General features: G+C 36.7%; 1 protein-coding gene across 8 annotated transcripts in view; it reads right to left on the bottom strand.

The window, feature by feature from the left end:
* ALMS1 (ALMS1 centrosome and basal body associated protein) overlaps positions 1 to 24,841 on the bottom strand; it is a 190,092-nt gene that overhangs the window by 152,085 nt on the left and 13,166 nt on the right. For 7 of the 8 annotated variants that reach the window (XM_032410684.1, XM_032410690.1, XM_032410686.1 and 4 more), the window contains exons 2-3: positions 11,909 to 12,034; positions 2,812 to 3,007 (exon numbers count right to left, since the gene is read on the bottom strand). In XM_032410684.1, the coding sequence (XP_032266575.1) occupies positions 2,812 to 3,007; positions 11,909 to 12,034 (322 nt within the window). Of the gene's footprint in view, positions 1 to 2,811; positions 3,008 to 11,908; positions 12,035 to 23,652; positions 23,681 to 24,841 lie in introns of those variants that run through there. The other variant, XM_032410687.1, reaches the window with a different exon arrangement.

Raw genomic sequence — 24,841 nt, forward strand, 5'->3', positions numbered from 1 at the left:
AAAAATGAAGGGGGGGAAATTGGAGGGGGAGATGAACCATGAGAGACAATGGACTCTGAAAAACAAACTGAGGGTTCTAGAGGGAAGGGGGGTGGGAGGATGGGTTTGGTGATGGGTATTAAAGAGGGCACGTTCGGCATGGAGCACCGGGTGTTATATGCAAACAATGAATCATGGAACACTACATCAAAAATTAATGATGTAATTGTACGGTGATTAGCATAACATAATAAAAAAAAAAAAGAAAAGTCTGATGCATCAATTTCCTCTGCCTTCCCAGTTTTGTTCCATGGCACCTCCATCTGAAAGTTCATGAACACTTGTTCCAGGAGCAAAAGACAGAGGCCATCTACAAATGGAACATCTCAGGGTGCTAGAGGAAGAAGGGAGGAGAACTATAATGGGAGGGCTACTTATGTCCAAATGAATTTATTGCCACTCAAGGTCCATTACCAGGAACTGTTGGGGATTTCTGGAGAATGGTGTGGGAAACCAGAACGAAAACATCAGTAATGCTAACGCAGTGTTCTGAAAAAGGGCGGATCAGATGCCATCAGTATTGGCCAGAGGATAACAAACCAGTTACCGTCTTTGGAGACAGAGTGATTACGAAGCTAATGGAGGATGTTCAAATAGATTGGACAATCAGGGATCTGAAAATTGAAAGGCATGGAGATTACATGACTGTTCGACAGTGTAACTTTACTGCTTGGCCTGAGCATGGGGTCCCGGAAAACAGTGCCCCTCTAGTTCACTTTGTAAAACAGGTTTGAGCAAGCAGAGCACATGACACCACACCCATGATTGTTCACTGCAGTGCTGGAGTTGGAAGAACTGGTTTTTATTGCTCTGGACCACTTAAGACAACATATAAATGACCACGATTTTGTGGATATATATGGATTAGTAGCTGAATTGAGAAATGAAAGAATGTGCATGGTCCAGAACCTGGCACAGTATATCTTTTTATACCAATGCATTCTGGATCTCTTATCAAGTAAAGGAAGTAATCAGCCCATCTGTTTTGTTAACTATTCAGCCCTTCAGAAGATGGACTCTTGGGATGCTATGGAAGGTGATGTTGAGCTTGAATGGGAAGAGAACACCATGTAAATATCCATACCAAAGATTACAACTGGAAGATATTTTCAAATCCCAGGGGCCAAAATTTCCCCCTCATTCTTCTGAATTGAAATGTGCAACCTTAAAGAAAGCTCTGTTTCTGTTACTGTGCCTTACTAAATGGATTGACATTTTAGGAATACTTCTAGGAAATAGCTAATTCAGGATAGTCATTTTGTTTTGTACAGAATAAATACGCATTGAAAATGTTTAAGAAAAGAGATCCCAGAGATTTTTGAAGTCTTCCATATTTTTGGAATGAGCCAAATAGAAAATGATCATTAGATTAGCATGAATGTTTCCAGGTAAATTTTCCCCACATATTGGATTGAATCTTGAACAAGAATTGTAAATGTTGATTCGGTCATGTTATTTTGGCCTCCAGGGTGTTAACGTTCCTTGTGGATAACTTCCAGGACTGTCCTAATGCTCTGTACTTCCATGTACACCCCTGGGTTTTGAATCCTCTGTTTTATGAGTGCTGAGATATCATCTCGTGATCTCCATCAGCTGAACAGTAACCCCTTGACACTGCTGGGATTACTCAGCCTTTATACAACACACAGTAGCTCTTCAGGGACACTTAGGGCTATTTAAGTTGCTTTGTGATCTTTAGTTTGAAAAACAAAAGAAAAATGAAACCATGCGATTGCTCTTGGGAAGCTGTAGAGTACTTTGTACTGTCTACATTTGTACCTTTTCCAGGACTAGTTGTACCACTATGCTGTATCATTAAATACATGGTTAAATGTATCAAAAAAATAATAATATTGCCTTTATTATCATTTAGGCATAAAAAATTGAAATTACCATAATGGTTAAGCACTCTTCTATATCCACACTATCCAAAGTAGTAATAGCACAATTCTATCTCCTACCCTGATAATCTGAGAGGTACTTAAAAGTTTACCTTTAGTAAAGAGCTATTAAATCAGTTCCATATTAAGCAGAGGAAACTAGTAAGATCTACCTCAGACAAGTCATTCAACCTCTTTATCTCACTTTTGGGGTCTGAAAACTGAGAATAACATGCCTTAACTAATTCTAAGAATCTAATGAAGCAAGCTTAAACATTTGTTTTGTTTTTTAAAGGATCATGGAGGCTCCATTGCTGAGAGAAGCTGTCAAAGGATAATATATAGTTTACCCCAAGAAAAAATCCACAAATTCATGGCTGAGGAGGTATACTCACTAGAGAGGAAGTTATTACCTTTCTGCCTTCTGTGAGGAATAGGACATAATGAAGGGCAGGTGCACATTTAACATAACTAGACCAGCTGGCCAGTGTAGAAAACCAGAAATAAGCTAATACCTTTGAGGATGACTCTACAGAGCTCCTCAACTCATGAAAGGATTTAGGGGTGCCTAGGTTGCTCAGTCAGTTAAGCATCTGACTCTTGGTTTCGACTCAGGTCATGATCTCTCAGTGGAGAGATCGAGCCTTGCGTCGGGCTCCACGATCAATGCGAAGTCTGCTTCAGATTCTCTCTCCCTCTTCCCTCTGCTTCTCCCCACCCCCTGCTCGCTCACGTGCTCTCTAAAATAAATAAATAATCTTTAAAGGAAGGAAGGAAGGAAGAGAAAAGAAAAGAAAGAAAAGGAAGAGATTTAGATGCAAGACCTAAAGTCCCTGAAAAGTATTTTACAAGTATGAGTTATTACTACTAGTTAAAAATAAAGAGGCATTACCTAGCAGCGGCGAACATAAGAGACCTCTCTTGGCTTCCTTTACTTGATTTTCTGGTTGGGTCAATATACCTTCCTCCACAGAGGTGAAGTCTGTCACTTCGGTCCCTTCCTCTCTCATATTAAACCTGGTCTGGGTTATATCCAAGGTGTGGGAAGAGTCCATTTCTTGAGGAAGATAATGCCAAGATTCTGTTCCCTAAAACAATAATTTTGAAGGAAAATATGCTAAGTCATTAACTGAGTTACCATATACATTAATATTTAGATTTAAGTATCCATCCACTCATGTAGCATTTAGCTTCTATATGATAACATTCTCATCATGGTGTTTTTGGAGAAAGTAAAACTGTTCTTTCTGTATGTTTTTTGCAATATTAACTACATTTTAGACCTCTTCTCATCACTACCCATCTTTTAATGTGTGATATCACTAGCATTTCTGCTATTCATTAACAGTTCTCTTCACTATAACAATACATTTGGTTCTACATGATGAAATCTTACAATTTGATTACAAGACTGAAAAAGATTTTCCAAACCTAAAGCTATAAGATGCTCTACACGTGACCACTTTACTGAATTCTTAATTAGCAATACTGGTTTCTAGTGGACTCTTGGCTCTTCTCATTATGTAAGATTATCACATCATTCATGAATAATGATACAAAATGTTTACTCTTACATTAGTGGCAAGATTCAGAGCAAAGCTTCTCAAGCTATCTATGGGAAAAAACAATTTTTCCTACTTCCAATTCTAACATTTTATTAAAATACTAATAAAAATTAGTAATCAATAAGTCTGTAAAAATAATAAACCAACTAATAAAAAATAAAAACTAGAAAATTAAATTTAAAAGATATATAAGCCCAAAATATAAAACACAAAGCCAAATGTCTGATTTTTAGTTCTAAAAAACAAAATTACTCTGTCAAATTTATAAAAGTTTCTAAATAGTTCTATATTCTTGTACTTATCTCTTGACAACCAATTCATGAACTGGCGCCAATCCACAGACCATGCTAAGTAGCAATGTTGAATTAAAGACTATCTGAAACTAATGATGTTCTATATGTTGGCTAACTGAATTTGAATTAAAAAAAGACTAATGGTAAACAATTTTATCGGCATTTTCCTTTTAAATTTGGTATTGGTTAATAAAGATATTCTTCCTATCATGCTATGAAAGTACACTTTTATTTTCATATTTAATTAATTTGATTAGGAATGAACTCTAAATTTGATCAAACTATAATACAGTATCTTTTTTCCCCAATTAAGTCTGATAATGTATTGTAATAAATTTCTTTCTAGTGCAACATTCCTTACTTGGCAGTGGTAGATCAGACTTTTAATCATATTTGCTAGCACACTCTTTAACATTTTCACTCACATATAGTCTTAAGATTAATCAGGATTTTCGAATGCCTTGCTTTGTTTTCTAACCTTATTCCATAACTTTATCCCATATTTGTTTAAGATTTTATTTGAGACAGAGAGAGAAAGAGAGAGAGAGAATGAGCATGAGCAGGGGGAGGGGCAGAGGGAAAGGGAGAAGCAGACTCCCCACCGAGCGCAAAGCCCAATGTGGGGTTTGATCCCAGGACCCTGAGATCATGACCTGAGCCAAAGGCAGATGATTGACTGACTGAGTCACCCAGGCACCCCAACCTATTGATTTTCATTGTTTGTAAATAGTCTATTACTGAACTTTTCTTTCTTAACCAATTCAAATGTTTTCTTAAGAGAATATAAATTTTTTATTCCCAAATAACCCAAAATCTATAAAAAGATGTATTATAATTTAGAATGATTTTCTCAACACTTTCATCTTTGAAGTTATTAGTTAAAATTACCATTACTTAAAATCATTAATTAACTATTCTTTTAGTAAGTTAACTATCCACTACCTATTATCAGTTATATAAATATATGCAGAAAAAAGAACAACTGGAGTAATATTCTAAAACAGTAACACTACTCATCTACAGCTTGTGGGATTACAGAACAGTAGACCTTTGACATTCCAAAATATCTCAATCCCTGCTATGTTGGATAAATTAGTCCAACCTAGAGCATAAAAATCACTGCTGGAAACATGTTTTTTAGGTTTTTAATACCTGGAAATAAAAGGTGATTGATTTTAAATTTTTTCTTTTGAGAGTACTCGATTCTGTAGAGCATAGCAAGCCAAAGAAGTGTTTTAAAGCAGGGGAATTCCAGTCATTGTGTGACTCTCACTACAGAAAAATCTCTAGTCCCCAACTCATCTCTCAGCCTCCTTGAGCATGGTTTGAGCCTGGTCCCATTGTTTATTCCTCACTCCAAAGAGACAGGTATCTGTTGGCTCTCCTGCCCATCCTCTGGCCTCATCAGATCACTACTCTAGCTCAACTTCAGTAATTCTTTAACCTCATTAAGACAATTATCCTATCACATTAACACTTCTCATAATTCCTTTCTTTCCTGTATTTCCCTCTTTACCACTCTGAAAGTTCATAGTCATCCTTATAACCACTGCCTTGCAAACATCTTTAACTTCCCTGCCCTTTTCTCCCACTATCCTATTTGCCTGGTAAAAGCTCAGTTCTCTAGTTGAACCTTCTCCTTATCTGAATCTAAACACCAGCACATCACTGAGTAAAGCACAAACCCAAATGGTTTTTCCCTTAAATTGAAGACATTAAACCTCAAGGGCACTCAGCATTGCCTAGAAATCCTACTATATTTTCCTAGTAAACTGACTTGCTAAAATGACTTCACTTTCTCTCCTCAGAACTACTGAACTCTCCTTCCTCATTTTCAACTGATGACCTCATCTCCTACTTCAATTAAGTGAAGAGCAGGAGATGGAACTTCCTTATCTTCCTATCACCAGATCTACAACCCCATTTTTACCTTGTGACTTAAAAAAGTCTCTGTACCTACCAAAGGCCTTCCCATCTCATTCCATTCTTTTCAACAACTGCCTTCCTATATGATTCTCCTGCTTTCATCCATTTTCCCTCTCTACTAAATCATTCCTCTCCCCAAGCAAACATATTTATAATTTCCCATCATAAAATAAAGTTATAAAACATCCCTGTTCAACATTCCTTCTCTTGAGGTTTTTTTTCTTTTTCTTTTTTTTTAAAGTTTTTAGTTTTTATTTAAATCTCAGTTAACAGGGACACCTGGGTGGCTCAGTCGGTTGGGCGTCCGCCTTCAGCTCAGGTCATGATCCCAGGGTCCTGGGATCGAGTCCCACATTGGGCTCCCTGCTCCATGGGGAGCCTGCTTTTCTCTCTGCCTCTGCCTCTCTCTCTCTCTCTCTCATGAATAAATAAAATCATAAAAAAAAAATCTCAGTTAACATACAGTGTAATATTAGTTTCAGGTGTACCATTTAGTGATTTAATACTTACATACAACACCTGGTGCTGGTCACAAGTTTCTGTATAATTTTATTGCTGTTTCTATCAAACAATGGTTGCTTGTGTTATACCTTTTTAATCAATATAAAAAGGCCCTCAAATCTCTAATGTTTTTGACATAAACACATTTTGAGGAAGAAATAAAGATTAGAGATATAAATTTGGATTTTTAAGTATACAGATATATTTAACCCCCCAGATCTAGATGAGAAATAAAACATCCCAACACTTCAAGCAGAAGTCAAAAACTCAAATGTGTACAGGGCCAGGGAGGTTAACAGAAATGAGTAAATCCACCTGGAATTAGAGTGGTGGGACCTGTGGCCAAATACGCACTGCATACACACTTTAAAGTATTCTATTTCAAAATTTTAAAAACACTGTGCCAAAAAAATTTTTTTTTTCCCCTGAAAACCACATTTGGCCATTATTCAGGCCCACAGCTTGCAACCTTTGATTTCAAAGTTTAACGGGGCGGGGGAGATAAAGCAGCAAAGGAAACTAAGAATAGCAGAAGAGTAGAAAGAAAACTAGTAGAAGCTAAGAAAGGAAATGATTTTAAGAAGTTATGCAATGGTTAACAGTGTCAAAGCTATTTATTGCAGTTAAAATGAGGACAGAAAAGTGCTCACTGTATTCAGCTATATAAATGTTGGCAAAACTTGCTTTCACAGAGTTGAGGTCAGAACACAAAGTAGATTAAGTAAAATAATAAGTAGATCCTAACCGGTGATATAAGGTACATATATTAAAAAGGAAAAAAATACAGTTGATATAATTGTCTACTTAGAAAGTCCTAGGGGCGCCTGGGTGACTCAGCTGATGAGGCGTCTGACTCTTGATTTCAGTTCAGGTCATGATCTCAGGGTCATGTGATCGAGCCCCAGCAGACTCTCTGCTGGGTGTGGAGCCTGTTTGGGATTCTCTCTCTCCTTCTGCCCCTCTCTGCTCTCTCTCCCTCTCTCAAAAAATAAAAATAAAAAAGTCCTAAAAAAATCTACAAAAGAGCTACTCCTAAAACCAGTAAATGTGCTTAGCAAGGTCACAGGATACAAGTTCAATATAGTCATTTATATCTTCATATACTTGCAATCAATAGGAAATTGAAATTTTTAAAAACATCAATAAAATTAATTACACCTTAATAAAAGCAATGTTTTTTAAATAAAAGAAAAAGGTCAGTCTAACACAAACGTGTTAAGTTTGGTACACCGAAGACAACAAAACACTGATGAAAAAATTAAACACCTAAATGAAACTGAAAGAACCGTTGTGTTTGTGGATTAGAGAACTCAAATATTATTAAGATGTCAATTCTCTCCAAATTGATGTATAGACTCAAGGCAATCTAAATCAAAATTCCAGCAGGCTTTTTTAATAGACAAGCTGATTCTAACATTTATACAGAAATTAAAAGAATCTAACATAAACAAAACCATTTTTCAAAAGAGGAACAAAGTGTGAGAACTCACACTACCTGATTTCAAGACAGTATAATAATTAAGAGTGTGGGATTGGCATGACAGACATATAAATCAATGGAATAGAGTCCAGAAATAGACCAACACATATACAGTCAATCTGTTTTTGATAACGATGCCAAGGAAGCACTAGACAAAAAGATAGTATTTTCAGCAAATGGTGTTGAAATGACAATTAAATATTCATATGTAAAAAAATAAAGCTGGGCCCTTACTTCACATCATATACAAAAACCAACTCAAAATGGATTATAGATAATAAATGTAAAACTAGAACTATAAAACTTCAGAAACAGTGGTTCACAACTGGGTAAAATTTTCACACTCCCTTTTCCCTCAACCACAGGACATTCGGCAATGTTTGGAGACATGTTTCATGGTTACAACACGGGGGATTACTACTGATATCTAGTGGGGAAAGGTCAAGGAGGCTGCTAACCACTACAACATACAGGACAGCTCCACACAATAAGGAACTATCTAGCCCAAAATGTCAAAAGTGCCAAGGTTGAGAAACCTTGTTCTAGAAAAATATATAGGATAAAATCTTTGTGGCATAGGATTAGGAAAAAATTTCTCAGAACACAAGAATACAAACCATAAAAAAAATCCAAAATCTATACACCAACTTCACCAAAATCAAAGCTTCTGTTCTTCAAAAGATACATAAAATTCATTTTTTATGTGTTTTTTTTTTTTTTTTAAGATTTTATTCATTTATTTGTCAGAGAGAGAGCACAAGCAGGGGGAGTGGCAGGCAGAGGGAGAAGCAGACATCCCACTGAGCAGGAAGCCCGATACGGGGCTCAATCTCAGGACCCTGGGATCATGACTTAAGCTGAAGGCAGACGTTTAACCGACTGAGCCACCCAGGCATCCCGATACACAGAATTCAAAGAAAAGCCATAGAGTGGGAAAAAATACTTGCAAAATATGCATTTGATAAAGTTGCATCTAGAATTTATAAAGAACTTCCAAACTCAACAAATGGAATAAATAAGCCATTAAAAATGGGGAAGAGATTTTAAAAGACCCTACATTAAAGAAGAAACATGGGTGGCAAATAAGCACACAAAAAGATGTACAATATCATTAGTCATTAGGAAAATGCATAGTAAAACCACAATGAGACACCATAATACTCCTATGTGTAAAATGGCTAAAAATTTTAAAACAAAACAACTGGCAATACCAAGAACTGGCAAGGATGCAAATCCACTAGAACTCTCATATATTATGAGGTAAGGCAAAATGGCACAGCCACTTTGGAAAACAGTTTAGCACTTTCTCATAACATTAAACATACAATTACTTTATCAGCCAGCAATCTCATTCCTAACTATTTACCAAGAGAATGAAACCATTTCTCTACCAAAAACCTTCACCTGTATGGAATACTACTCAGCAATAAAAAATTAAAAAGAACCAACTTGATTCATACAACAATATGGATAAATCTCAAAAGCACGTGCTAAGTGAAAGAAGCCAGATTTGAAAACCTATACACTTTAATTCTGAAAGGGCAAAACTATAAGGACAAAAATCAGATCAGTGGTTGCCAGGGACTAAGGATGGGGAGATGATTGATTATAGTGAGGCACAAGGGAACTTTTCTGGGGTCATGGCAATCTTGTATATCTCAAATGTGGTAGTGGTTATATGACTGTATATATTTGTCAAAGCTCATCAAACTGTATACCTAAAAGAGTGAGGATTGCTGTATTTAAATTCTACATCAATGAGGTTAACATAGCAGGAAATGGAGAGAGAAAATTCTTGAAAATTTCATTTACCAGGGAGCAGAATATTAAACCAAACAGTAGCTGGAGGGGAAGAGAGGATGAGACATTTGTACTCAAGCTGCTGGAGGTGACATGGTCTAGACTGTGACCATGGGATGAGTAACCTAGTAGGGGTAGCAGTTTAGGAGGAGAAATGGAGGAAAAGATCTGTGAAGGTTAGATCAAAGATCCAGGTGTTTTAGGCACTACATGGTTAATATAAGCTGAAGTGAAAGAAACTGAACATAGTGTAACAAAAGCTATAGTTTTCAATGAATAAAGAGAGGTAACTCAGACAACAGCAACAAAGATGAATGAACAGAATAACAAGGAGAAAAGAGGGGAGGAAATAAGAAAGTGGCATAATGCTCCAGCTACACTGAGGAACCCAGGCATAAAGGCAGAAATAAAGAGCTACAGGATCTATCCATGACATATATTTTATTTTTTTTCATGGCATATATATCATAAGACAGGGACAAAAAGGAAGACACCTATTTTTGGACCATGCTCTACCATAAATATGTCCTCAGAGAATATGAAACTATTTTGGGATATATCCATATATTCATTTCCTAGGACTGCCATAACAAAGTTACACAAATTGGGGGGCTCAAAACAACAGAAATTTATTTTCTCACAGGCTAGAGGTCTGGAGGCTAGAAGTCTGGAATCAAGGTGTTGGCAGGGCCACACTCCACCCAAAGCCTCTAGGCGAGGATCCTTCCTTACCTCTTCTACCCTCAGGTAGCCCCAGGCATTCCTTGGCTTGTGGCAGTATATCTCCAATCTCTGCCTCGGTCTTCACAAGGCTGACTTCTTCCTGTGTGTGTCTCTCTCACATGCTATTCTCCTCTCTTATGAGGATATCAGTTATATTGGATTAAAGGCCTACCATACTACAGTATGACCTCATCTAAGTTATACCTGCAATCACCCTATTTCTAAATAAGGACACATTCTAAAGTACTGGGGATTAGGACTTTAACACATTTGGGGGCATACAGTTCAATCTATTGCAATCCCCCTTTCATTTAATGGTCCCAGAGTACTATGCACTTTCTGGTCAAGGTTTCTTTTAACCCCTTTCTTTCCCTTGATGATAGCAAATCTCCTTCCTCCATATCTTGCATCAAATGGATAATCACTGCAATTCAGGGGGAATTGAAGGTACCAGAAGAAATCTGATAACCAAGTTATTAGATAATCAACCTTATATATTTAACCATTATGAATAAGGCTGCACTTTTCCTCCAACAAACATATGTAAGCTTCTCTCCTATCTGCTCACAAGTTTTCCATTTCTTCTAAATTTATAACTATACTCTAGATCAGTGGTTCTCAAAGTGTGGCCCAAAGATCCCTGGCAATCACAGACACTCTTCCAGGAAATCTATGTGCAGCTCCCTTTTCTATGTATCTAAGTAAGGCCAGATTTTTTTTCACATACTTCAATGTATCCCAACAGACTAAATGCAGAAGCAGATATGAGAATCCAATTGTGATGGTTAATTTTATGTGTCAAATTGGCTGAGCCACCAGGTGCCCAGATATTTGGTTAAACATTATTCTGTATGTCTAGATTAACATCTGATTAACATTTGATCCACAGACTGAGTAAAGCAGATTGTCCTTTCCACTGTGGGCAAGCCTCATCTAATCCATTAAAGGCCTGAATGGAACAAAAGGCTGAGCAAAACAGAATTCACTCTCTCTGCCTGATGGTCTTAAGGCTGGCACACAGGTCTTCTCCTGCCTTTAGACTTGGATTCAGAATAGAACTTACACCAATTAGTTCTCCTGGTTCTCAGGCCTTTGGATTCAGACTACGACTGTACTATACTATCAGCTCTCCTGGGTCTCCAGGTTGCAGATCTTAGAATTCTCAGCTATCACAAGAGCAAATTCCTTATTTTGTGTGTGTGTGTGTGTGTGTGTGTGTGTGTGTGTGTGTGTGTGTAAGTCTCCTATTGGTTCTGTTTTTCTGGAGAACCCTGTCTAATATACCATCTTTTATTACGCCTGACATTAAAGAGATATGCAAAAATGTAAAACAATGCCACTCTTTCAACTAATTTTTTTGTCTTGGAAAATAGTTTTCATTTTAAAAATACATTATTTATGCTAATATATAATGGGTTTATTATTTTAATATTTTTAAATGTTTTAATTTCTAGTAAGCTAAATATCAATATAGATAATCCATATGAACAAAAAATGCTTAAAATACCTATGAAGAATGTAAAGGAGTCCTGAGACAAAAAAGAAACTGAAATACTATTCTCTATAATTAAAATTGTTAAAGATCTATTAGAAAAATGGAATATTAAAGTAATTCACCTCTTACTATTCTTAACAGCTAAATCAGAATTTCTCATGCTGCTTATGAAAAGAAAAATAGTTTGCCAGTTACACAAGACAGACCTGATCAGCCTTAGACCTCCACCGAGCTGTTTTTTCCACAGAGACCACAGTAGTATCAGAAATCTGTGTCCCACTATTGCCTTGATATAGTGGCTGTTGCCATACATGACAGGTCAATGGAACAACCTGAAAATCAAAAGCAGATTTAAATAGAGTAGTAACAAAATCACTGTTATTAAATAATAATAAACAAAATCTAAACTTTAGCTTATACTTCTCAGATTCTAAAGCACTTTCATAAATATTTACATACATATATATATACATACACTTTCATAAATATATACATACATATATATGTGTATATATATAAAACATTTCAACTCCACAACCACTGCCCAAATATATATATAACATTTCAACTCCACAACCACTTTCTGAATTTCTACCTTCACTTAAAAATAAAAAAACAGGAGCGCCTGGGTGACTCAGTTGGTTAAGAATCCGACTCTTCCTTTCAGCTCAGGTCATGACCTCAGGGTCGTAAGATCCAGTCTGGTGTCAGGCTCTGTGCTTAGCACAGGGTCTGCTTGGGATTCTCTCTCTCCCTCTGCCCACCCCTCAGGTTGCCCTCACACATGCATGCTCTCTCTCTCTCTCAAATAAATAAATCTTTAAAAAAATTAAAAAAGAGTCTTAAGGTTATCCAGTTAGAACTCAACGTACTTTCCAATAAACCATGGCAGTTCCTTAACCTCAAGAAATAAAAGCAAGCAGAAAAAAGCAAGTTACTTATTTTAAAATCTTACTATTTGAGACACCTAAGAAATGAACTCTAATAATAGGGGCTAAAATCAACTCATAGTGCGGACAGTGGGAACAAACATCAGGCTCATTCTGTGAGGTCAGGGGTTGGAGCAGGGCTCCCTCAACTGTGAAAGGCAGCAATAAAAGCTGTGACTATAGCTCAAGGCTGAAGCAATGCAAATGGAAAAGATCCAAGGCAATCAAACAAAAATGAGCTGGGTCAAGTCACCCACTGGTTCAGGACTGGTTCCTGAGATTTTCTCCAATATTCCTGGATAATAAAAATCCAAAGCTTCAATATAAGACCTCTTTTTTAAAAAAGCAGCCACAAGGAGCAAAGTAAAGACAACCACAAAAACACCAGGTAGTGAAGGATACATCAAAAGAGAAAACAAAAAAACACTCCTACTAAAAATGCAATTACAAACTATATTTTCAAAAAACTTTAAAATGAGTATCTCAGATCCTCAAAGATATAAACCCACAATGTCCATTAAAAGGGAAGTTATAAAAATAAAACAGGCAGTTATAAGCCAAGAAAAGACGAACGCTAACAAAATATTAATAACCACAAATGTGAAAGAGCCTCTGAAGGAAATCCAAGGCCATCAGATTTTTTCCAGATTTAAAACACTGTTACTACACTAACAAAACATTTTTACAGAGGGAACTTATAACACTATGTTTTTGGTCACAGAAAGGCCAGCTTATTTAAAATCTATTCAATAACTAAAGAGATTTCTAAGATATCAATTCTTCCAAGAGGTTTTTCAAATGCATTCTGGCAGTCTGAAATCCTTAAATATGTAACAATACAGCCAATGTTCTGGCACAGCCTTCTTTGAGCCCTCCAGGAAAGAATGCCAACATAAATGTTCAAAATGGCTAGTCACCGAAGCTAAATAATGCTGGTTGTGGACCAAGGGGTCTTGCCTTTGAAAAGAGTTGCTTCACAACAGCTTATAAAAAAAGAGAGTTCAATTCATTAGAATATCTGTAGGAAACTAATGAACGATAAAATATTAAGAAACTAACACTTTGAGAACTAACCCAATGTGTGATAAAACGAACATTACCCCTCACTTTTATCAGTTTAAAGAAAACCTAAAAATTAAAATTAAATGTTAAAAGAAAAATTCTTATTAAAAAGTCCATTCCCCAGACTTCCTATTTTTATCACCTATCTGTTTAGACGTCGTCAAGAAAACTAATTTCTAACACATTCCTATATGTTTGATCAACTTTCCCACTATTGCCTCTGAATATAACCCAAATACTTGAAGATTCTTAAGATGAATGCTTCAAAACTAAGCAGGTGTCATCAGCTCTTCATCTGAGATTAAATGTTTTTTGGTATAAATTAACAGTTTGAAAGAGCCCTTCCCTGAGTAAGTTTTTAATATTAAAGGTTAGTAGTCTTCCAAATATAAGCTGCCTATAAGATAAACACTTAAGATCTAAGGACACATATAGGCTGAAAGTAAAAGGATGGAAAAGGATATTCCATGCAAATAGTAACCAAAAGAGCACAGGAGTACCTATTACAAATTCAGACGAAAAAGATTAAAATCATAAAAGGGTCAAATCACCAAGAAGATAAAGCAATTACAACTATTTATGCACACAACCCCAGAGCTCCCAAATCAATGAGGCAAATTTTTAAAGACTTGGAGAGGGGCGCCTGGGTGGCTCAGTCGTTAGGCGTCTGCCTTTGGCTCAGGTCATGATCCCAGGGTCATGGGATCAAGCGCCACATCGGGCTCCCTGCTCCGCGGGAGGCCTGCTTCTCCCTCTCCCACTCCCCCTGCTTGTGTTCCCTCTCTCGCTGTGTCTCTGTCAAATAATAAATAAAATCTCTAAAAAAAAAAAAGACTTGGAGAAAAAATACACAGCAACACAATATATTAAAAGACTTCAATACCTAACTTTCAATAATGCATAAAACTAACATACAGAAGAACAATAAGAAAATAGAAGAACTGAACAACACTATACAACAACTGGACCTAATACATATATACAGAACAATCCACCCAAAAACAGCAGAATATACATTTTTTTGTACATATGGAACATTCTTTAGGCTAGAACATGTTAGGCCACAAAAGTCTTAACAAACTCAAGAAGACTGACATACAGTGTCTTTTCCAATCACAATGGAATGAAACCAGAAATCAATAGCACAGAAAAAACTGGAAATTTCCACAAATATATGGAAATTAAACACCACACTCTTTAAAAAACCAATAGGTCAAACAAGGGAAAATAAAAAAAACTTTGACACAAATGAGTATGAAGATACAAAATACCAGAACTTATGGGATGCCAAAAGCAGTGCTAAAGGGAAATTTACAGCTGTAAAGGCATACATTAAAAAAAAAAAAAAGAAAGAAAAGGCAAGAGATAGTCCAAGACGGTGGAGGAGTAGGAGACCTTAGTTTCGTCTGGTCCCAGGAATTCAGCTAGATAGCTATCATATCATTCTGAACACCTGCAAACTCAACCAGAGATCTAAAAAAAGAATAGCTGCAACTCTACAAATAGAAATGAGTCCACTTTCTACAAGACAGAATGACAAGATGGAAAAAACTCACCTCAAAAAAGAGAACAAGAGGCAGTACTGACTGCCAGGGACCTAATCAGTACAGATATAAGTAAGATGTCAGAACTAGAGTTCAGAAAAATGATTATAAAGATACTACCTGGGGGGCGCCTGGGGGGCTCAGTCATTAAGCATCTGCCTTCGGCACAGGTCATGACCCCAGGGTCCTGGGATCAAGCCCCGCATTGGGCTCCCTGTCTCACAGGAAGTCTGCTTCTCCCTCTCCCACTCCCCCTGCTTGTGTTCCCTCTCTCGCCATGTCTCTCTCTGTCAAATAAATAAAATCTTTAAAAAAAAAAAAAAAAAGATACTACCTGGGCTTGGAAAAAGCATAGAAGACACAGAGAATCCCTTTCTGGAGAAACAAAAGAACTAAAATCTAATCAAGTCAAAATCAAAAAGGCTATTAATGAGACGCAATAAAAAATGGAGGCTCTAACTGCCAGGATAAATGAGGCAGAAGAATTAGTGATATAGAAGACCAAATGATGGAGAATAAAGAAGCTGAGAAAAAGATAAACAACTACTGGATCACAAAGGTAGAATTCGAGAGATAAGTGATACCATAAAGCAAAATAATACTAGAAGTGGGATCCCAGAAGAAGAGAAAAGGAGGAGGGGGTAGGAGGTATATTGGAAAAAATTATAGCAGAGAACTTCCCTAACCTGGGGAAGGAAACAGGCATTCAACTCCAGGAGGCACCGAGAACCCCCCTCAACATCAATAAAAATAGCTCAACACCCTGACATATAATAGTGAAACATGCAAATCTCAGAGACAAAGAGAAAATCCTGAAAGCAGCTTAGGACAATAACCTATAAGGGCAGAAACATCAGACTGGCAGCAGACCTATCCACAGAGATGTGCCAGGCCAGAAAGGACTGGCATGATATACTCAGGGTGCTAAATGAGAAAAATATGCATCCAAGAATACTTTATCCAGCTAGGAGTCATTCAAAATAGAAAGAGAGATAAAAAGCTTCCAGGACAAACAGAAACTAAAAGAATTTGTGTGGGAATGCAAGCTGGTGCAGCCACTCAGGAAAACAGTATGGAGGTTCCTCAAAAAGTTGAAAACAGAACTACCCTACGACCCAGCAATTGCACTACTAGGGATTTACCCCAAAGATACAAATGTAGTAATCCAAAGGGGCACCTGCACCCCAATGTTTATAGCAACAATGTCCACAATAGCCAAACTATGGAAAGAACCCAGATGTCCATCGACAGATGAATGGATAAAGATGTGGTGTATATATATACAATGGAATATTACGCAGCCATCAAAAAAAAACCAACAACGTGAATAGAACTAGAGGGTATTATGCTAAGCAAAATAAGTCAGAGAAAGGCAATTATCATGTGATCTCACTGATATGTGGAATTTGAGAAACAAGCAGAAGATCAGAGGGGAAGAGAAGAAAAAATGAAGTAAGATGAAACCAGAGAGGGAGAGAAACCACATGAGACTCTTAATCTCGGGAAACAAACAGAGGGTTGCTCGAGCGGAGGTGGCTGGGGGGAACACGGTGGCTAGGTGATGGACATTGAGGAGGGTATATGTTGTGGTGAGCGCTGTGTATTGTGTAAGACTGATGAATCACAGACCTGTACTCAGGAAACAAATAATACATTATATGTTAATAAAGGAGGGCACATGATGTAATGAAAAAAATAAAATAAAATAATTTGTGACCACTAAACCTGCCCTGCAAGAAATATTAAAGGGGATCCTTTAAGCAAAGAGAGAGCCCAAAAGTAACAAAGACCAGAAAGGAACAGAGACAATATACAGAAACAGTGACTTTAAATGTAATACAATGGCACTAAATTCATATATTTCAATAGTTACTCTGAATGTAAATGGGCTAAAAGCCCGAATCAAAAGACACAGGATATCAGACTGGATAAAAAACAAGACTCATCAATATCCTGTCTGCAAGAGACTCATTTTAGACCCAAAGACACCTCCAGATTGAAAGTGAGAGGGTGGAAAACCATTTACCATGCTAATGGACATCAAAAGAAAGCTGGGGTAGCTATCCTTATATCAGACAAATTAGATTTTAAGCCAAAGACTGTAATAAAAGATGAGGAAGGACGCTATATCATAATTAAAGGGTCTATCCAACAAGAAGATCTAACAATTGTAAATATTTATGCCCCTAACATGGGAGCAGCCAATTATATAAACCAATTAATAACAAAATTAAAGAAACACACTGATAGAATAATAATAGGGGACTTTAACACCCTACTCACTGCAATAGATCATCTAAGCAGAAGATCAACAAGGAAACAAGGGCTTTGAGTGACACACTGGACCAGATGGACTTCACAGAAATATTCAGAGCATTCCATCCTAAAGCAACAGAATACACATTCTTCTCTAGTGCACATGGAACATTCTCCAGAATAGATCACATCCTGGATCAAATCAGGTCTCAACCGGTACCAAAAGATTGGGATCATTCCCTGCATATTTTCAGACCACAATGCTTTGAAACCTGAACTCAATCACAAGAGGAAATTTGGAAAGAACTCAAATACATGGAAACTAAAGAGCATCCTACTAAAGAATGAATGGGTCAACCAGGAAATTAAAGAAGAATTTTAAAAATTCATGGAAACAAATGAAAATGAAAACACAACTGTTCAAAATCTTTGGGATGCAGGAAAAGTGGTCCTAAGAGGGAAGTATACAGCAATACAAGCCTTTCTCAAGAAACAAGAAAAGTCTCAAATACAAAACTTAACTCAACACCTAAAGGAGCTGGAGAAAGAAGAGCAAATAAAGCCTAAACCCAGGAGGAGAAGAGAAATAATAAAGATTAGAGCAGAAATCAATGAAACAGAAACCAAAAGAACAGTAGGACAGATCAATGAAACTAGAAGCTGGTTTTTTAAAGAATTAATAAGATTGATAAACCCCTGGTGAGACTTATCAAAAAGAAAAGAAAAAGGACCCAAATTAAAAAAAAAAAAATTATAAATGAAAGAGGGATCGCAACCAACAACACAGAAGAAATACAAACAATTATAAGAACATATTATGAGCAAGGATATGCCAACAAATTAGGCAATCTGGAAGAAATGGATGCATTCCTAGAGACGTATAAACTACCCAAACTGAAACAGGAAGAAAAAGAAAACCTGAACAGACTCATAACTGGCAAGGAAATTGAAGCAGTAATCAAAAATCTCAAAAAACAAGAGCCCAGGGCAGATGGCTTCCCAAGGGAATTCTAACAAACATTTAAAGAAGAATTAATTCTGAAGCTGTTCCAAAAAATCAAAATGGAAGGAAAACTTCCAAACTCTTTCCATGAGTCCAACATTACCTTGATCCCAAAACCAGACAAAGATCCCACGAAAAAAGAATTACAAACCAATTTCTCTGATGAACATGGATGCAAAAATTCTCACCGGGGCGCCTGGGTGGCTCAGCCATTAAGCGTCTGCCTTCGGCTCAGGTCATGATCCCAGGGTCCTGGGATCGAGCCCCATATCGGGCTCCCTGCTCCGCGGGAAGCCTGCTTCTCCCTCTCCCACTCCCCCTGCTTGTGTTCCTGCTCTCGCTAACTCTCTCTCTGTCAAATAAATAAATAAAATCTTTAAAAAAAAAAAAAATTCTCACCAAGATACTAGCCAATAGGATCCAACAGTACATTAAAAGGATTATTCACCACAACCAAATGGGATTTATTCCTGGGCTGGAAGGGTGGTTCAACATCCACAAATCAATCAATGTGATACATTACATTAATAAAAGAAAGGACAAGAGCCATAGAATCCTCTCAGTAGATGCAGAAAAAGCACTTGACAAAGTACAGCATCCTTTCTTGATTAAAACTCTTCACAGTGTAGGGGTAGAGGGAACATACCTCAATATCATAAAAGCCATATACAAAAAGCCCACAGCAAATATCATTCTCAGTGGGGAAAAACAGAGCTTTTCCCCTAAGGTCAGGAGCACAGCAGGGATGTCCACGATCAACACTGCTGTTCAACATAGTACTAGAAGTCCTAGCCTCAGCAATCAGACAACAAAAAGAAATAAAAGGCATCCAAATTGGCAAAGAAAGAAGTCAAACTCTCACTCTTCACAGATGACATGATACTCTATGTGGAAAACCCAAAAGACTCCACTCCAAAATTGCTAGAACTCAGTTGCATTTCTATACACTAACAATGAAACAGAAGAAAGTGAAAATTAAGGAGTCAATCCCATTTACAATTGCACCCAAAACCATAGGATACCTAGGAATAAATATAATCAAAGAGGCAAAGGATCTGTACTCAGAAAACTACAGAACACTCATGAAAAATTGAGGAAGACACAAAGAAATGGAAAAACGTTCCATGTTCATGGATTGGAAGAACAAATATTGTGAAAATGTCTATGCTACCTAGAGCAATCTATACATTCAATGCAATCCCTATCAAAATACCATCAACTTTCTTCACAGAGCTGGAACAAATAGTCCTCAAATTTGTATGGAACCAGAAAAGACCCTGAATAGCCAAAGGAATATTGAAAAAGAAAGCCAAAGCTGATGGCATCATAATCCCGGACTTCAAGCTCTATTACAAAGCTGTCATCATCAAGACAGTATGGTACTGGCACAAAAACAGACACACAGATCAAAGGAACAGAATAGAGAGCCCAGAAACAGACCCTCAACTCTATGGTCAATGAATCTTCGACAAGGCAGGAAAGAATATATGGAAAAAAGACAGTCTCTTCAACAAATGGTGTTGGAAAAATTGGAGCCATATGTAGAAGAATGAAACTGGACCATTTCCTTACACCATACACAAAAATAGACTCAAAATGGATGAAAGACCTAAATGTAAGAAAGGAATCCACCAAAATCCTAGTGGAGAACACAGGCAGCAACCTCTTGACCTCGACCACAGCAACTTCTTGCTAGACACGTCTCCAAAGGCAAGGGAAACAAAGGCAAAAATGAATTATTGGTACTTCATCAAGATAAAAAGCTTTTGCACAGCAAAGGAAACAGTCAACAAAACCAATAATACATTATATGTTAACTTAAAAATAAATAAATAATAATAAAAGTACAAAAAAAACAAAGAAAAAAAATTTAAGCCCCAGATGAAACAGAAGATTTGTTGATCACAATCTGGTTTTACAGGAATTACTAAGGGAAGTTCTTCAGGCTGAAAGCAAGTGACACCAGTGAGTAATTCAAATTTATGGAAAACAACAAAAAGAGCCAATCAAAGCAATTTTGCAGGTACTTGCAAAAGACAGTATAACTGCGTATTTCTTTTCCCTTCTTCCTTCCACTGATTTAAAAAAGCAACTGTAGGGGCACCTGAGTGGCTCAATCAGCTGGGAGTTTGCCTTCGGCTCAGATCATGATCTCAGGGTCCTGGGACAGAGTCCTGTGTCAGATTCCCTGCTCAGTGGGGAATCTGCTTCTCCCTCTCCCTCTGATCCTCCTCCCCACTTGTGCTCTCTCTGTCTCACATAAATAAATAAAATATTTTAAAAAATAAAAATAAAAAGCAACTGTATGAAACAATATATATATATATAATTGTACTGTTGGGCTATAACATAGAAATACATTTGATAATGACAGCACAAAGGAGATAACAGGAATAGAGTCACAATGTAGTAAGGAAATGACACCAGATAATAACTCAAAAGGGAAGAAATGAGTGTAAAAAAGGGAAAATAAGAAGGTTAATATATCAATCTCTACAAATATATAATTGTTATTCTCCCTTCTGCCAGATTCTTCAAAAAAACCTAAGATTTTTTTTAAATGTTAGCCATTATTATTATTTTTTTTTAAAGATTTTACTTATTTATTTATTTGACAGAGAGATAGAGAGCACAGATAGTCAGAATGGCAGGCAGAGGGAGAGGGAGAAGCAGGCTCTCTGCTGAGCAGGGAGCCCAATGCAGGGCTCGATCCCAGGGCCCTGGGATCATGACCTGAGCTGAAGGCAGACGCTTAACTGACTGAGCCACTCAGGCGCCCCAAAAAACCCAAGATTTTATGAAGTTTTAACTATAACAATGTATTGCTGAGTATGTAACACATACAGACCTATGCCTCACAGTAATAGCATTAAAAAGGGATAGAGAATGGACCTATATGGGCATAAAGTTTCTATATGTTATTGGAACTAAGTCCTAATGAATCTGAAGCAGATTCTGATAAGTTAATATGCATACTGTAAGCCCTAAAAATAACTCAAGAATTATAATTTTAAAAATTAGAATAAAATAAGAGAAAATTATCTACTTAACACAGAAGGTGGCAATATAAGAAGGACTAAAGGAACAAAACAGACATGAGACATACAGAAAATAAAAAGTTAAATAGAAATAAATCCAAACATATCAATAACACTAAATGTGAGTGAACTAAATAATCCAATCAAAGGCATATGTTGTGTTAGACTGCATGAAAAAGAAGATTCAACTGTATGCTGTCTATAGGAGACACACTTTAGGCCCAAAAAGACAAACAGGCTGAAAATTAAAGGATAGATAAAAAAGATTTACTATGCAAATAATCAAAAAAGAGGTAAAGTGGCTATAGTAATATCAAGATGAAACATATTAAAACATAATAAAATGCTTAAGAATAAATTTAACCAAGGAGGTAAAAGACTTGGTACTCTGAAAACTATAAAACACTGGGGGCGCCTGGGTGGCTCAGTCGTTAAGTGTCTGCCTTGGGCTCAGGTCATAATCCCAGGGTCCTGGGATCAAATCCCGCATCGGGCTCCCTGCTCTGCGGGAAGCCAGCTTCTCCCTCTCCCACTCCCCCTGCTTGTGTTCTCTCTCTCACTGTCTCTGTCAAAAAAAAAAAAATCTTAAAAAAAAAAACACCGATGAAAGAAATTGAAGACAACACAAATGGAAAGATATTCCATGCTCATGGATTAGAAGAACCAGTATTATTAAAATGTCCATACTACCCAAAGAAATCTACAGATTTAATGCACTCCCCATCAAAATACCAGCAACATCTTTCACAGAACTAGAACAAATAATCCTAAAATTTGTATGGAACCACAAAAGACTCCAAATAGCCAAAGCAATCTTGAAAAAGATGAACAAAACTGGAGGTATCACAATCCCAGATTTCAAGATATACTGCAAAGCTATAAAAATCAAAACAGTATGGTACTGGCACCAAAAAAAACAAAAAACAAAAAACCAACAAAAAAAAACAATACATAGATCAATGGAACAAAACAGAGAGCCAAGAAATAATATAATATTAATAACAAATATAAATTGATTATATGATCAGTTAATGTTTGACAAAGGAGGCAAGAATATCAACAAATGGTGTTGGGAAAACTGGACAGCTACATGCAAAAGAATGAAACTGGACCACTTTCTTACACCATCCACAAATAGTACATGAAATAGGGGAAGGGGATTAAGAGCATACTAATCATGAAGAGCACTGAGTAATGTATAGAATTGTTGAATCATTATACTGTACACCTAAAACAGATGTAATACTGTATATTAACTATACTGGAATTAAAATTTTAAAATATTTTTTTAAAAAACATATTAAAACAAAAAAAATTACTCAAGATAAACAGGAACATTTCACAATGATAAAAGTCAATCTACCAAGAATGCATATTAAAAATCCATATGCACCTAACATCAGAGCCCCCAGTAAAAACTGAAAGAAATGAAGGAAAAATGGACAATTCAACAATAATTAGACTCCAATACTCCATTTTCAAAAAAGTAGATATTCTATAAATGATTTTTTTTAAAGATTTTATTTATTTGTCAGAGAGAGAGCACAAGCAGAAGGAGTGACAGGCAGAGGGAGAAGCAGGCTCCCTGCTGAGCGGGGAGCCCAATGCAGGACTCAATCCCAGGACCCCAGGATCATGACCCGAGCCGAAGGCAGCTGCTTAACCAACTGAGCCACCAAGGCGTCCCCTATGAATGATTCTTGGACATTAAAAAAACAGAGCAAAAGTCATTCACTTTCCTATATACCAACAATGAACAACTGGAATCTGAAATTTAAAACACAATACCATTTACACTAGCACCCCCCAAATTAAAGCACTTAGGTATAAATTTAACCAAATATGTACAAAATCTATATGAGGCAAACTATAAAACTCTGATGAAAGAAATCAAGGAGGAACTAATTACCATGTCCATGGTTTGGAAGACTCAATACTGTCAATATGTCAATTCCTCTCAACATGATGTATAGATTCAACACAATTCCAATCACAATCAAAATTCTAGGCAAATTATGTTGTGGGTATTGACAAACTGATTTAAAGTTTTTAAGGAAAGGCAAAAGACCCAGAACAGCCAACACAAAATTAAAGACAAAGTGGGAGAGCTGATACTACCTGACTTCATGACTCACTATAAAGCTATAGCAATCAAGACCGTGTAGTATTGGGCGCCTGGGTGGCTCAGTCGTTAAGCATCTGCCTTCAGCTCAGGTCATGATCCCAGGGTCCTGGAATCAAGTCCCACATCCGGCTCCGTGCTCCGCGGAGAGCCTGCTTCTTCCGCTCCCACGCCCCCTTCTTGTGTTCCCTCTCTCCCTGTCTCTCTCTCTGTCAAATAAATAAATAAAATCTTTAAAAAAAAAAAAAAAAAAGACAGTGTAGCACTGGCAAAAGAACAAATAGATCACCGTAACACAACAAAGCCCATAAATAGACCCAGATAAATATAGTCAACTAATCTTTGACAGAGGAACAAAGGCAATATAATGGAGCAAAGACAGTCTTTTTAACAAATGGTGCTGGAACAACTAGACATCCGCAAGCAAAAAAATGAATCTAGATAGCAATTTTACATGCTTCACAAAATTTAACTCAAAATCAATCATAGATGTAAACGCAAACTGGGAAATTATGAAAACTATAAAACTCATAGAAGATAATATAGGAGAAAACCTAGATGATCTTGGGTATGATGATGAATTTTTAGGTACAACACCAAAGGAACAATCCTTGAAAGAAATAATTAATAAATTAGACTCATTAAAACTAAAAACTTCTGTTCTATGAAAGACAATGTCAAAAGAATGAAAAGACAAGCCACAGACTAGGAAAAAATATTTGTAAAAGACATCTGATAAAGGACTATAAACCAAAATACACAACCCTTGAAATTCAATGATACAAAAAACAACCCAATTAGAAAATGGTCAATAGATCTAAATAGATACTTCATCAAAAGAGATATACTTCTGGAAAACAAGAACATGAGAAGATGCTCAACATTATATTATCATTAGGGAACTATAAGTTAAAATAATGAGATCATCACTATACACCTACTAGAATGGCCAAAATCCCAAACACTGACAACACCAAATGCTGCTCAGAGCAGAGTAACAGGAACTCTGATTCATTACTGAATGATGATGGGAATGCAATATGGTACAGTCACTTTGGAAGACAGTTTGATAGTTTCTTACAAAACTAAACACACTCTTAGCATACAATCTAGCATTCCCATAAGCCAAAGCCTAATCCACAGCAAGGCCTTAACTCTTCAATTGTACGAAGGCTGAGAGAGGTG

The sequence above is a fragment of the Phoca vitulina genome, unplaced genomic scaffold, assembly GCF_004348235.1.
Source record: "Phoca vitulina isolate PV1807 unplaced genomic scaffold, GSC_HSeal_1.0 scaffold12, whole genome shotgun sequence".
Lineage (NCBI taxonomy): Eukaryota > Metazoa > Chordata > Mammalia > Carnivora > Phocidae > Phoca > Phoca vitulina.